This window comes from Amblyraja radiata, chromosome 15 (assembly GCF_010909765.2).
Source record: "Amblyraja radiata isolate CabotCenter1 chromosome 15, sAmbRad1.1.pri, whole genome shotgun sequence".
In the NCBI taxonomy this organism is placed as follows: Eukaryota; Metazoa; Chordata; class Chondrichthyes; order Rajiformes; family Rajidae; genus Amblyraja; species Amblyraja radiata.
Window position 1 is genome coordinate 39,847,493 of NC_045970.1, and position 15,245 is coordinate 39,862,737.

Consider the following 15,245-nt stretch of genomic DNA (forward strand, 5'->3'; position numbering starts at 1 on the left):
GGGGACAGAGGGACAGGGGGACACGGGTGGGGAGAAATGGGTGTTTGTAAATTAGTTACCTAAAATTGGAGAATTCAATTAAATGATTCTGAGAAAGGTCCCAACCCAAAACATCACCTATCCTTGTCCCCCAGGGATGCTGCCTGACCCACTGAGTTACTCCAGCGCTCTGTGTTCTATGCAAGATCCAATATCTGCAGTTCCTTGTGTCTACATCGAGGAGTCAGGAACAGCTTGTTCCCCGCTGCTATCAGCCCATTGAACGGTCCTCCTATAAGCTAGGGTTTAGTCCCGATCTTCCAACCTACATCTCTGGAGATCTTGCACTTTTTTCCCCTCTGTAACTAACGCTATAACATTATATTCAGCACTCTGGTGTTTTTTCTCTTTGCAATACCTGTTGGCTTGATTATATTTATGTACGGTATGACTTCGAAAACAAAGTCTTTCACTATATCTTGGTACTAGGCTGCATTCTGGTAAACCTCTTCTGAACCCTCTCCAAAGATTCTGCATTCTTCCTGTACAGAACAGCACCCAATATTGCAAAGGCGGCCTGACCAAAGTGTTATCGAGATGCATTATGACTTTCTGACTTCTATTCCATGCCCTGAGCAACGATGGCAAGTATACCTTGTCCATTCTTTACCACCTAGTTTACCGAGGTACAGTGAAAAGCTTTTTTATTGTGTGCTATCCAGTCAGTGTAAAGACTATACATGATTACAATCAAGCCGTCCACGATGACAGGATCAAGGGAATAATGTTTAGTGCAAGATCAAGTCCAGTCCATCACACAGACCAGACTCCCCACCATCACCTCCATCCACACTTCACGATGCCTTGGGAAAGCAGCCAACATAATCAAAGACTTGAACTGATTGTATCTATGTATGGTATCTGATCTGTGTAGGAATGAACTGCAGATGCTAGTTTACACCGAAGATAGATACAAAATGCTGGAGTAACTGGGCGGGACAGGCAGCGCCTCGGGAGAGAAGGAATGGTTGACGTTTTGGGTCGAGTCTGAGGAAGGATCTCGATCCAAAACGTCACCCATTTCTTCTCTACAGAGATGTTGCCTGCCCCGCTGAGTTACTCCAGCATTTTGTGTCTTTCTTCGGTATTATCTGATCTGATCTGGATCGGGCTTTTCACTGTACCTCGGTACTTGTGACAATCATAACCCAGAACCTAGGAAGCTAAAGGACAAATGGAACTGACCTGGCCTGCGTTAGGGCAGTAACTGGGAGAACAGGCAGGGCTTCAACTTGATATTCCCTGAAAGACCACACCTGAGATACGGACACATTCTCTCTCCACTCAGCACCGGTCTCCACAATTCTACAGGTGTATGGCAGAGAGCACACACTCTGCTTGCATCACGGCCTGGTTCAGTAACTCGAACGAACGCCCAGGAACAATGGAGACGACAAGAGTGGTGGACACTGCCCGGTCCATCACGGGTACTGACCTCCCCACCATCGAAACGATCTACAGGAGGCGCTGCCTCGTAAAGGCAGCCGGCATCATCAAAGACCCACACCGCCCTGGCCACGCTCTCATCTCGTTGCCACCATCGGGAAGAAGGTACAGGAGCCTGAAAACCGTGTTCAAGAACAGCTTCTTTCCAGCAACCATCAGGCTCTTGAACACTGCACAACACTAACCTCAGCAACTGCGATCGTTTACAGACTGTGTCTTTGGTTGCACTACGGACTTTGGTTTTGCACTATTATGGTCTGTTAAGCTGCAGCAAGTAAGAATTGTTCCATTGTCGGTAGATACGACAATTAAACACTCGTGACTTGGTGGCAGCGTGCAGTCAGCGAGTGGAACTTTCGCAGTACAGTCTACCTCACAGGGCTAAAAGAACAATTTCACAGACACCCAACACATAAACAGTCCCGGGCGCAATCCGCATTACTGACCATCCAAACATCAACCACAGCCTTCTGTTCCCCGCCTCCTCCAAACGAGCTGTAATCCCATCTGTCCCCGAGAACATTGCTAATGTCCTTCACGCTGTCTATGAAAAGCAGCCAATGTGAACAAAGACTAGTCCCACCCCGGTCATTCCTTCTTCCACCCGCTCCCATCTGGCAAGAAGGTGCAGAGGCTCAAAAGCCCTCACCACCAGACTCAGGAACAGCTTCTTCCCCTCTGTTATCAGGCTTCTAAACAGTCCTTCCATAAGCTAGGGTACTGTCCGATTCACCTCTACCCCATTGTGCACATTGGACTTTGTCTTTGGAACTGAGGAGCTACAATTCCGCACTCTGTATCTTCCCCTTGGCTCTACCTATTGTACTTGAGTTTGACTTGATTGCATTTCTGTAGAGCATTTTCTGATCTGATTGGATAGCATGCAAAACAAGGCTTTTGCACTGCACCTCGGTACACGTGACAATAATAAATTTAAACATAATTTAACCAGTAGTAATGACCATTACTGAGCTTTACCTTGCTACTGAGCCGTGCACCTTGACTTGGGAGGAAGGGTTACTACAGCGAGGGTACTCTGTCAAAGAGACACAAGTGCTGGAGTAATCCAGTGGGTCAGGCAGCATCTGTGGAGAACATGGATTTGTGATGTTTCGGATCAGGACCCCTCAGAGGAGTTGAGGATTCCACAATGTTGGCTGCTCTTGACGCTGGCAGGGGTGGTGCTGGGGAACAGAACACTGGTCTCGTCTGCCTGTACCAGAGACCACTGTACCGCTCCACACTTCTGTACCACTCCCCAAATGAAACGCTCCAACCCAGCACAGAACGCAGATCAAAACAGCGACCAACACCGAGTGCTGGAATAACTCAGCGAGTCAAGCAGCATCTCTGGAGAACATGGATAGGTGACGTTTCAGGTCGGGATAATGCTTCAGACTGAAGGCGGGAAGGAGAGAAAAGAGCCGCTGCCTCTCAGGCTCTTCTTGGAGTTGGACCCATTGAACCCAGAGTTAGAGGGAAGCTACCTTTCCACATTGATAAATTAATGTTAATTTGGAGCATAGAAACATAGAAAATAGGTGCAGGAGTAGGCCATTCGGCCCTTCGAGCCTGCACCGCCATTCAATATGATCATGGCTGATCATCCAACTCAGTATCCTGTACCTGCCTTCTCTCCATACCCCATGATCCCTTTAGCCACAAGGGCCACATCTAACTCCCTCTTAAATATAGCCAATGATCTGGCCTCAACTACCTTCTGTGGCAGAGAATTCCAGAGATTCACCACTCTCTGTGTGAAAAATGTTTTCCTCATCTCGGTCCTAAAAGATTTCCCCCTTATCCTTAAACTGTGACCCCTTGTTCTGGACTTCCCCAACATCGGGAACAATCTTCCTGCATCTAGCCTGTCCAACCCCTTAAGAATTTTGTAAGTTTCTATAAGATCCCCCTCAATCTTTTAAATTCTAGCGAGTACAAGCCGAGTCTATCCAGTCTTTCTTCATATGAAAGTCCTGACATCCCAGGAATCAGTCTGGTGAACCTGACATCCCAGGAATCAGTCTGGTGAGCAGATTTAGGGCACAGATTTGACCGTCGTTCAATCATGGCTGATCTGTCTTTGCCTCTCCACCCCATTCTCCTGCCTGCCCCCTGCAAGCTTTGGTACCCTTACTAATCACGAACCTGCCAATCTCCGCTTTAAAAATGGCCAATGATTTGATGCAGCAGAATGCCCCACGCTGCCTCACACGAGGTTTATCAGAGGCTTGGTTGGAGGGAGGTGGGAGAGGTTGAGAGATTTCTCCAGGCAATTCCAAAGCTAGGGGCCAACGCAGGGAAGACATGGGTGTCAGCGCTGGAGGAAGAGGCAGGGAATGGAGAAGCGGGAGATATCCGAGCGACGCAGTCTCGTGGAGGTGACAGGGGCAGGAGGGGCCAAAAGGAAGCCTTCAACGTGTTGCTGGGGGTGGTGGTGGAGACAGATATGCGAGTGGGGTTCAAAGCAGTCTTTGACGTGGATATGCAGGGAATGGAGGGATATGGATTACGTGCAGGCAGATCTGTTCATAATTTCATGACAAAGGCGAAGAATTAGGCCATTCAGCCCATCAAGTCTACTCTGCCATTTAATCGTGGCTGATCTATTTTTCCTTCTCAACCCCATTCTCTGACTTCTCCACGTAACCTTTGACCCTCTAACTAACCAAGAATCTGTCAATCTCTGCTTTAAAAATACTTGCCTGTGGCAATGAATTTCACAGATTCACCACCCTCTGTACAGAAATTCTTCTTCATCTCCTTTCTAAGGGTATATTCTTCCGTAAAAGGGTCTCAACCCGAAAAGTCACCTATTCCTTGTCTCCAGAGATTGCTGCCTGACCCGCTGAGTTACTCCAGCCTTTTGTGTACGTCCTTTAGAGTTGGTTTTGGCATCATGTTTGGCATGGACATTGTGGGCCGAAGGGTCTATTCTTGTGTTCCACCGTTCTATATTCCACGGTGTCCTTCGTGCCTCTCTCAGGACTTCTCAAAGTGAATTGGCGACAACAGAGTGTAGTGAGTGTTGTGGTGTAGGAAGCCAGGCAGCCAATCTATGCGCAGCAAGCTTCCACAAGTGACAACGCCACTACCTGCTGTAGGTGCGGTCAGGGCCGAGGGTCTTGAACTTCAGGAGCTGAGGATACTGCAGCTTACCCTGTAGGCCATCTGGCAGGGGTTGGAGTCATAGAGTCATTCGGCCCAACTCCTCCATGCCGCCCCATGTACACTAGTCCCACCTGCCCGCATGTGGCCCGTATCCCTCTAAACCTCCCCTATCTTAGACAATAGACAATAGGCGCATGAGTTGGCCATTCGGCCCTTCGAGCCAGCACCTCCATTCAATGTGATCATGGCTGATCATCCTCAAACAGTACCCCGTTCCTGCCTTCTCCCCATATCCCCTGACTCCGCTATCTTTAAGAGCCCCATCTAGCTCTCTCTTGAAAGTATCCAGAGAACCAGCCTCCACAGAATCAAAAATTCCACAGACAACTCACTGTGAGAAAAAGTGTTTCCTCGTCTCCGTCCTAAATGGCTTACCCCTTATTCTTAAACTATGGCCCCTGGTTCTGGACTCCCCCAACATCGGGAACATGTTTCCTGCCTCTAGCGTGTCCAAACCCTTAACAATCTTATATGTTTCAATAAGAACCCCTCTCATCCTTCTAGACTCCAGAGTGTACAAGCCCAGCCGCTCCATTCTCTCAGCATATGACAGTCCCGCCATCCCGGGAATTAACCTTGTAAACCTACGCTGCACTCCCTCAATAGCAAAAATGTCCTTCCTCAGATTAGGGGACCAAAACTGCACACAATACTCCAGGTGTGGTCTCACCAGGGCCCTGTACAACTGCCGAAGGACCTCTTTGCTCCTATACTTGACTCCTCTTGTTATAAAGGCCAACACGCCATTCGCTTTCTTCATTGCCTGCTGTACCTGCATGCTTACGTTCATAGACAGATGAACAAGGACTTTGCACCTGTCCAAATGTATTTTAGATGTTGCTCTGCTAGCTGCCTCAACTACCTCCTCTGGCAGCTCGTTCCATATATCCACCACCATCTGTGTGAAAAAGTCACCCCTCAGGTTTCTATTAAATCTTTCCCTTCTCACCTTAAACCCATGTCCTCTGGTTCATGATTCCCCTACTCTGGATAAAAGACTCTGTGCATTGACCCTATCTATTCCCCTCATGATTTTATACACCTCTACAAGATCACCCCTCAGCCTCCTGCATTCCCAGGAATAAAGTCCTAGCCTGCAACGTTTAAAGTGAGGCAAGTGTTTTACACAGAGCGTGCTGGGGGCGTGGAACGTGCTGCCACGGGTGGTGATGGAGGCAGTGGTATTTAAGAGACATGTGGTTATGCAGGGATTGGAGGGATATGGATCGGGTACAGGCAGGGGAAATTAGTTTAACAGCCTCATGTTCGGCACGGACATTGTGGGCCGAAGGGCCTGTTCCGGACAGTTCTAACCTTCACACTAGGGGCAATATATAGAGAGCAATTAACCCACTGAACCACACGTTTTTGGGATGTGGGAGCAAACCGGAACACCCGGAGGAAACCCACATGGTCACAGGGAGAATATACAAATTCCACACACAGGCAGCACCTGTAGTCAGGATCTAATCCGAATCTCTGGAGCTGTGACACAGTGTGTCCATTAACCCCACCGCCCCTCTCCTCTTACAACACAGTGAGACAGTTTGCCGACAACCAACGCAGTAAAATGTTAACCCCAGACAACCTCAGAAGTACTAAAACAGCTTTAGTGCAGAAGGAATGAGGGTGGGGTTGAGGGTGGGGGGTTAGGGCGGTGGGTGATAGATATAGACATAGAAAATAGGTGCAGGAGTAGGCCATTTGGCCCTTTGAGCCTGCACTGCCATTCAATGTGATCATGGCTGATCATCCACAATCAGTACCCCATTCCTGCCTTCTCACCATATCCCTTGAATCCACTAACCCTAACAGCTCTCATCCTACTAAATTCTAGTGCATACAACCCCAGTCGTTCCATTTTTTTGTCATATGACAGTCCCGCCATCCCGGGAATTAACCTGGTGAACCTACGCTGCACTCCATCAATAGCAAGAATGTCCTTCCTCAAATCCCCTCGATGAGCTATTCATTAATCTTTTATCTCCCCCTCCCCTTCTCCCTCTACCCCCCTCCTCTCCTCCCTTTCCCCCACTGCTCTCTTCCCTCTGCTCCCTTCTCTTCTCTCCCTCCCTCACTGGGAGGAGAGTCGGACAGACGTCTCAGGTTGAGGGGAAGCTTTCTGCAAGGCCCTGGCCTTCACATGCTGAGACCACCCCTTCCCTTCCCCTCTCTCCCCCTCACACCATCAACGAGAGATCTCCCCCCTCCCTCCCTCCCACTCGCCCACCTATCACCCTTCCCTCCCTCCCTCCCTCCCTCCCTCCCACCACCAGCTCGGGCCTGCCTCACTCATGCAGGCAGGCTGCTAATCCGCCAGCAACTTAACAAGAAGTAAAAGTCCCGAGAAGGCCAGGATAGAGCACTCACGCACACGGCCACAAGAAAGAATAAAAAGAGGTTTTGTTTTACCTGCACAGAAGCTGTTCCAGTCGGGGGGGAAACCCAGGGTTCACAGGCTGGGGAATTCCCTCCCCCTCTCCCTCTCCCAAATACTTTCAAAATCAAACACTTCAGCAATATACTCTTATTTATTTATTAATCCTTCTAAACAAAGGCCTGCGGTGGCTTGGCATGCCTGCCTTCTCTCTGTCTAGCAGCACTGTGCCTTTTGTTCTGCTGTGGGGCAGGCAGCTGTCAGCAAAACAACAATAGAGTGTGGAGAGCCGGCACTGTGTGTGTATGTGTGTGTGTGTGTGAGAGAGTGTGTGTGTATATAAGTGTGTTGGTGTTGTGTGGCCTGCTTTGCACTGAATCACTTGAACAACTCCTCCTTCCACACCCCCCCTGGCCAGACAATAGGGTGAGACCGCCGGCGGGGGGGGGGGGACCTGGGGAAGCCGGCTTCTCGATAACCCTCCCATTACTCCTCCCCGCAACTCTCTGGCTTCCCTTCCCTTCCCTTCCCCCCTCCTCTCCACCGGGGAGACAGGCTGCCTCCCGGCCCACCGCACAAAGAAAGACGGGCAGAGATAACACTGGGAGCATCACATCGGCGAGGGCAGGTCCTGTTTTCACACTCCTTGCCTTCGTTTCAGCTTGTCCCCCACCCTCTCATCAGTATCTCACCCCAACTCTCCGTGATCCTTGCATTCCTCCAATCCCTGCCCCCTCATCAGCCCCCACTTTTAACCCCTTCGCCGCTGGCACTGTGTGGTTTGACCTCTAGTTTATGTGCCCCCCCACTCCTTCAATCGAGAGAAACCTATGGTCTGAAGAAGGGTCCCGACCCGAAACGTCACCTATCCATGTTCTCCAGGGATGCGGCCTGACCCGCTGAGTTACTCCAGCGCGCTGTGTCTTTTTTTTCTCCTTAAATCTTCCTCTTGGAAGAGCTTTTTGATCACCGACTCTAATAACCACTCATAGCCAAATCCTATGAGGAACAACAGGGAGGTGACACAAGCAACTGCAGATGCTGGAATCTTGAGTAAAACACAAAGTGCTGGAGGAACTCAGCGAGTTAGGCAGCATCAGTGGAGGGAATGGACAGGCAACGTTTTGGGTCGGGACCAGTCTTCAGAACTTGAGGATGCTTTCCTCCTCTCTCTGACTGAGGTTCTGTAAGACACTCTCTCACTGCCCCCCCCCCTCTGTGATTCCTGCTGCTCTCCTCTACAACCATGTACTGACCCAGACTCGCTACCACAGCCTCAACACTTGCCCTGCACCCTTTTGTCTCATTTTCACCTCGTCTTTGTCACTCTCTCCACCCATCAGCCTATCAGCCACCCGCCCCCCCCACCTGTATCCACCTATCACTCATCAGGCTTTGTCCTACCCCCACCTCTCTTTTCCAGCTTTCTCCTCCCCCCTCCCCCCCCACTCCATCAGTCTGAAGAAGGGTCCCGACCTGAAACGTCGTCTGTCCATTCCCTCCACAGATGCTACCTGACCCGCTGAGTTCCTCCAAAACTTTGTGTTTTTCCTCAAGATTCCAGCATCTGCAGTTCCTTGTGCCTCTGAGAATTAAACCATTGTCTTTAGAAAAGTACTAGAGTTCCCCTTTGGCCCAACTCATCAATGACAACCAAGATGACCCATCCAAGCTTCTACCCTATTCACGGTCTTGTACATCACAGGGCATTAATAAGCTCATGTCACAAGAGCAGAATGATGCCATTCAGCCCATCGAGTCTACTCCACCATTCAGTCGTGGCTGAATGTGCTTATCCCACTATGGGATACTGCCGTTTCATATTTCCAGCTGTGGGTGTAGGGACTCTAAGCGGTCAAAGGAAAATTGAAATGTCAATGTCAACCAGGAGACGATAATTGTTCTTATTTTTCTCCTTCATCACCGTACCATGAAAGATTATTCGGCTGAACGATCTTACTGTTCCTTCTGCTGGTTATGTGACCTGAACTGCAAGCAGCTGTGGTAGTTATCGAACTTTGCTTCACTTTCTCACACAGAAAGTGGGTGTATCGAACGAGCAGCCAGAGGAGGTCTTTGAAGCAGGTACAATAAGAGCATTTCAAATACATTTGGAAAGGTACACGGATAGGAAAGGTTTAGTGGGATCTGGGCCAAACATGGGCAAATGCGGCATCTTGGTCAGCATGGACGAGTTGGGCCAAAGGGCCTTTTTCTGTGCTGTATGACTTCATGGCACTAAAACCGGTATTTTTCCAGACTCCCACCCTCACTGATCAAATCACGGTGCAATTTGCAACTGAACCATCTTACCACACCTAGAGAGCAGTCCTGAACTACTATCTACCGTGTTGAGGATCCTTGGATTATCTTTGATCTGACTTTACTGACTTTATCTTGCACTATACGTTATTCACATTATTCCCTTTATCATGTACCTGTACACTGTGAATGGCTCGTTTGTAACAATGCATTGTTTTTCCGCTGACTGATTAGCACCAAAAGCATTTCACTGTACCTCGGTACATGTGACAATAAACTACACTGAACTCAAATCACATCATGCATCGAATACAAAGTACTGGAGTAACTCAGCGGGTCAGGCAGCATGTCAGGAGAACATGGAGAGTTGGCGTTTCAGGTCAAGACTCTTCACGTCATCACGCTCGTGTGCTCCAAAGATGCTGCCTGAACCGCTGTGACTCCAGCACTTTGTGCTCTATACTTGATTCCAGCATCTGCAGTTCCTTGTGTCCACAAATCACATTGTGCTGCCTGCAACCCATACCCCACAATCAATATCCACCCGCACTTCATCCTAGCATCCGCCACATCGAAAGCTGTGACCAAAAAGGCACAGCAACGTCTCGACTTCCTCAGCAGATGAAAGAAGTTTGGCATGTTTCCAACATCACTGACCAACTTCTACAGTTACACCGTAGGGAGCATCACGGATAGACACAACGTGCTGGAATAACTCAGTGGGTCAGGCAGCACCTCTGGAGAAAAAGGATCATCACCCAGCCTGGTTTGGGAACAGATCCGTCCAAGATCGTAAGAAATTGCAGAGTTGTAGATGCAGCCCAGACCTATAATACTGTAACACTATATTCTGCATGGTCATTTTCTCTTTACACTGTCTGTGGTATCTGTTTGTGGCATGTTTGTACACATATACAGTTTAATTTGACTGGTTAGCATGCAAACAAAATGTTTCACTGTAGCTCGGTACATGTGGCACAGTGGCGCAGCTGGTAGAGCCACTGCCTCACAGCTGACATCGGGTGCTGTCTGCCTGTATGTGTGGAGTTTGCACGTTCTCCCTGTGACCGTGTGGCTTTCCTCCGGGTGCTCCGGATTCCTCCCACATCACAAAGATGTGCCTGCATGGGCTTGTCGGTTAATTGGCCCTTTGTAAATTGCCACCAGTGTGTAGGGAGTGGATGAGAAAGTGGGATAACATAGAACTAGTGTCAATGGGTGATCGATGGTTGGCGTGGGTTGAAGGGCCTGTTTCCGAGCTGTGTCTCTAAAACCTTGAAAAAACAGTACTGATACCTCTCTCTTGACTCCGAGGTGAACTAGGCCTGAACCAAGGAACGGTGAGGTCAGGACCAGCAGCAGAGTGAAGGCGCAGAAGGGGGAAGCAGGCAGTTTGGGGACAGTTTAGACTTTAGAGATACAGCATGGAAACGGGCCCATCTAGTCCATGCCGACCAGCGACACACACTAGGGAAGATTTTGAATTTACAGAAGCCAATTAACCTACAAACCTGCACGCACGTCTTTGGGATGTGGGAGGAAACTGGAGCACTCGGAGAAAACCCATGTGGTCACGGGGAGAAGGTGCAAACTCCGTACAGACAGCAACCGTAGTCAGGATCAAACCCGGGTCTCTGTGGCTTTGAGGTAGCAACTCTACCGCTGCGCCACCGTGCCGCCCCTCCCGTACCTTGTGCTCCGTACTGCTCCTCCATCGCTCCAGCAGACTCCCCTTTTTGTTCAGCAAACACAGGGTATAGTTCCCACGAGCAGGTGGTGTGATGTGGCCGTGTCGGGGATGGATACTGAGCACCGGACACACGATGCCTGCCGGCCGCAGTGTCAGGCTGCAGGGAGCGGGGTGGGTGGGGTGTCAGAGACAGGGGCGGCTGAATGTCCCCGCGGATTGGACCCAGTGTCCAGGGAGGCGAACCCGAGGGAGGGAGCAGCGTTATCGGGCGCATCGGCCTTCAGCGGGGACGAGTGAGTTAGCAGGAAAGGAAGGGGCAGGAACTGCTCGCCCCTCCCCAGGCAGGGCTCAGGAAAACCGCAACGGCTGGCCTGCTGCTGATAACAGCTGGATCACACACACACGCGCTCACACACACGCGCTCACACACACGCGCTCACACACACGCTCACACACACACACACACGCTCACACACACACACACACAGCACCGAGAGGGTCTGGTCATGTGAGCTTAACCTGAGGAAAATAGCCAATAGTTTAGTTTAGAGAAACAGCGTGGAAACAGGAGCCCACAGTCCACACCGACCATCGATTTTATACACGAGTTCTATGTTATCACACTTTCTCATCCACTCCCGACATACTAGGAGGACAATTTATAGAAGCCAATTAACCTACAAACACACACATCTTTGGGATGTGGGAGGACACCGGAGCACCCGGAGGAAACCTATGCGGTCACAGGGCAAACGTGCAAACTCCTCACAGACAGCACCCAAGGTCAGGATCAAACCTGGGTCCTTGGCACTTTGAGGCAGCAGCTCTACCCGCTGCACCGCTGATGAACATTTGGAACTTTGTTGGCACCAGAAACGTGGCGACTCTTTATGTACTGCTTGGATGAGGTCTGCTGCATGATTTTACTGGGTCACATGCAAAAATAAAGAATTTCTCTGGTACCACCGAGGTACATGTGATAATAATGCACTCCGATTTCCTCCCACACGCCCAAAAGATGTGCAGGTTTGCAGGTTAATTGACTTTAGTTAAATTGTGAATTGGCCCTAGTGGGCAGGATGGTGCTAGTGCATGGGAGGCTGCACCTATCCCTGTTCTCCAGAGCTGCTGCCTGACCCGCTGAGTTAATGCAGCACTTTGTGCCCTTTTGATGGATTAATGAACATGCAAGTCATGTTCATAAGACATAGGAGCAGATTTAAACCCTCGGTCCATCGAATCTGCTCCGCCATTCGATCATGGCTGATCTACCTTTCTCTCTTAACCCTATTCTCCTGCCTTCAACCAGTAAACTTTGATACCTTTACTGATCAAGAACCTATCAATCTCAGCTTTCAAAACTGCCGCTGTGTGTGGCAATGAATTCCACAGATTCACCACCCTCTGACTACATAGGTTCCTCCTCATCTCCTTTCTAAAGGTACGTCCTTTTATTCTTGTTTCCTGTGAATTTCACTCCTGCCATTGGAAAGAAGGTACAGGAGCCTGCAAACTGTAACATCCAGGTTCAGGAGCAGCTACTGCCCCACCGTCATCATGCTACTAAACACAACAATCTCCAAATCGGCTCCAAAATATGGACTTGTTGAGGAGGGCATTATTTTAGACTTGGCACTATTATTGTTTATTTACGTGTATGCGTGTGTTTATACGCATGCATACACGTATCTACCTACTGAACATAGTTTAGAGATACAGCGCGGAAACAGGTCCTTTTGCCCACCAAGTCCTTGTCGACCAACGATCCACATCGCATTACCTACCACACACTATACAACCTTGGGACAATTTCTAATGAAGCTAATTTTCCTAAAAGCTATACGTCTTTGGAAAGTGGGAGGAAACCGGAGTACCCGGAGAAAACCCACAGTTACAGGATCGAACCCGAGTCTCTGGTGCTGTGAGGCAGCAACTCTACCGCTGCGCCGGTTTAACAGAGTACTGTGTTTACATATCTAAGATAGACTCAAAATGCCAGAGTAATTCAGCGGGACAGGCAGCATCTCTGGAGCGAAGAAATGGATGACGTTTCTGTTTGAGACCCTTCTTCAGACGTTCTTTTATTCTGAAGAAGGGTCTCAACCCGGACCGTCACCTATTCCTTCAGTCCAGAGATGCTGCCTGTCCCTCCGAGTTACTCCAGCAATTTGTCATCTACCTTTGGTTTTAACCAGCACCTGCAGTTCCTTCCTACAGTGTTTACATGTCTGTCGTGCTGCTGCAAGTAAGAAAGTCATTGTTTCCGTTCTGGGACAGATGACAATAAAACACTCTTGAAGCGAGGAGGAGTGTTAGAGCCGAAGATTTGTTTGCCCTCAGTGGTGGGGTGAGATGGGAAGCTGCAGCCCAGGGCACAAGCAGTGGCATTCCTCAACTCAACAAACGGGAAAGCGCCGGCCCTCACTGCCACAGACAGCAGGCAGCTGCCCTCGGCTTGTCGCAAGGATTCCTGGTTGCTCTCCCCTCCCCCCCCTCCACTCTCGCAAGGATTTATGCACCGACACAGGAGCTGAGGGAAGCAGCCGACAGCACACCATGCAGGAAATATCAATCCTCTGCTAGCAATGCTGCCCCACCTACACGTTGAGTTTTAAATTCAGTTTCATATCACTCCAAACCCTCCCCATTTACATGTTGGGTTTCAAATGTAGTTTCATATCTCTTCAACCCCTCCCCATTTACACGTTGTGTTTTAAATTTGGTTTCATATCTCCCCCTGCTGCCTCTCTCTACCACCTCCTCCATCCCAGCTCCCCTCCAGTCCTCTGCAATCCTGTCCAAAGATCATAGCTCTTGCTCTAGTATCTTTGATCCTGTCATTCCAGCCTCACCCCTTCCCGCCCCACGGATTTAACCGTGCCACCAGTGTCGGCTGTGTTTCCGGCTGCCGGGTCCCCGAGCTCTGGAATTGCCTCCCTAAACCTCCTGACTCTCTCCTCCGAAAACGCACTCCTTGAAACCCAACTCTTACCCCAGGCAAGGGAGGAAACCACAGGCATGTTCGGGAAAAGAAATTGCAGACGGCAGGCTTTGACCGTGCTAACTAACAGAGTGAAATAAAACAGACTTGGAATTCGAAATAAAGGTAGAAAATGCTGGAAATACTCTGCAGGTCAGGCAGCGGCTTGATGCCAGTGTAAAGTTACTGATGAAGGCGTGGTGTAAGGGAAGGCCATGTGTTCGCGGGTGACGCAGCCCAGGAGAATGTCCCCGCACAAAGCCATTTCATTGCAAGACAAGGGACGAGCAAGACTCAGCCCCTGATGTCTATATGGGACAGGTCAGGAGTGTTTAGTTTAGAGATACAGCATGGAAACAGGCCCTTCAGCCCATCGATTCCACACCGACCATCGAACACCCATTGACACCAGTTCTATGTTATCCCACTTTCTCATCCACTCTCTACACAATAGGGGCAATTTAAAGGCCAATTAACCTACAAATCCGCACGTATTTGGGGTGGGGGAGGAAAGTGGAGCACCCATTCGACCCTGACTGCGGGCGCTGTCTGTACGGAGTTTGCATGTTCTCCCTGTGACCGCGTGGGATTCCTCCGGATCTCCCGGTTTCCTCCCACATTCCAAAGACATGCAGGTTCATAGGTTAATTGGCTTTAATAAAAATAAAATTGTCCCAAGTGTGTGTAGGATAGAGTCTGTGGACGGGTGATTGCTGGTCAGCATGAAGGTGGGCTGAAGGGTCTGTTTCCTCACAGTATCTCTAAACTAAACTAAACGTGCAAGCTCCACACCGGCAGCCCGCGAGGTCAAATGCGAAGCTGGGTATCTGGCGTTGTGAAGCAGCAGCTCTACCAGCTGCCCCAGGGTGCTACCCATTACATGGTTCAATCAGGCAACTCACCAACCTGAAGAAGGGTCTTGACCCGAAACATCGCCTATTTCCTTCGCTCCCACAGATGCTGCCTCACCCGCTGAGTTCCTCCAGCATTTTTGTCACCCTCCTCAAAGAAGTTAGATATTGCTCACATCCAAAAAGAGCAATAAATAAATTAAATAGAAGAAAGCTCCTCAACTCTGTTTCCTGACAACTAGTTTAGGGATTTGGAGGGGGGGGAGAGGGGTTGGCAGGGGTCACAATATCACCCCATTCAGGAGGTTGGGAGTTCGAGCCTCCAGACGTATGTTGCCAGGACGCACTGCCTCGTCAGAGGTGGCGTCTCTCCATGTACGTCTCGCGCATAGAAACTGCACCTGGAACCTGGAACCTGGAACATGGAAC

General features: G+C 49.7%; 1 protein-coding gene across 5 annotated transcripts in view; it reads right to left on the reverse strand.

Annotated features, from left to right (window-relative positions):
- Positions 1–15,245, reverse strand: part of ldb1 (LIM domain binding 1) — a 55,311-nt gene that overhangs the window by 16,017 nt on the left and 24,049 nt on the right. The window contains exon 1 of one of the 5 annotated variants that reach the window (XM_033034160.1): positions 10,986–11,103. The exons of 3 other annotated variants lie outside the window; for them this stretch is intronic. In XM_033034160.1, the coding sequence (XP_032890051.1) occupies positions 10,986–11,010 (25 nt within the window). In that variant the 5' untranslated portion in view covers positions 11,011–11,103. Of the gene's footprint in view, positions 1–7,068; positions 7,435–10,985; positions 11,104–15,245 lie in introns of those variants that run through there. One more of the 5 variants, XM_033034162.1, reaches the window with a different exon arrangement.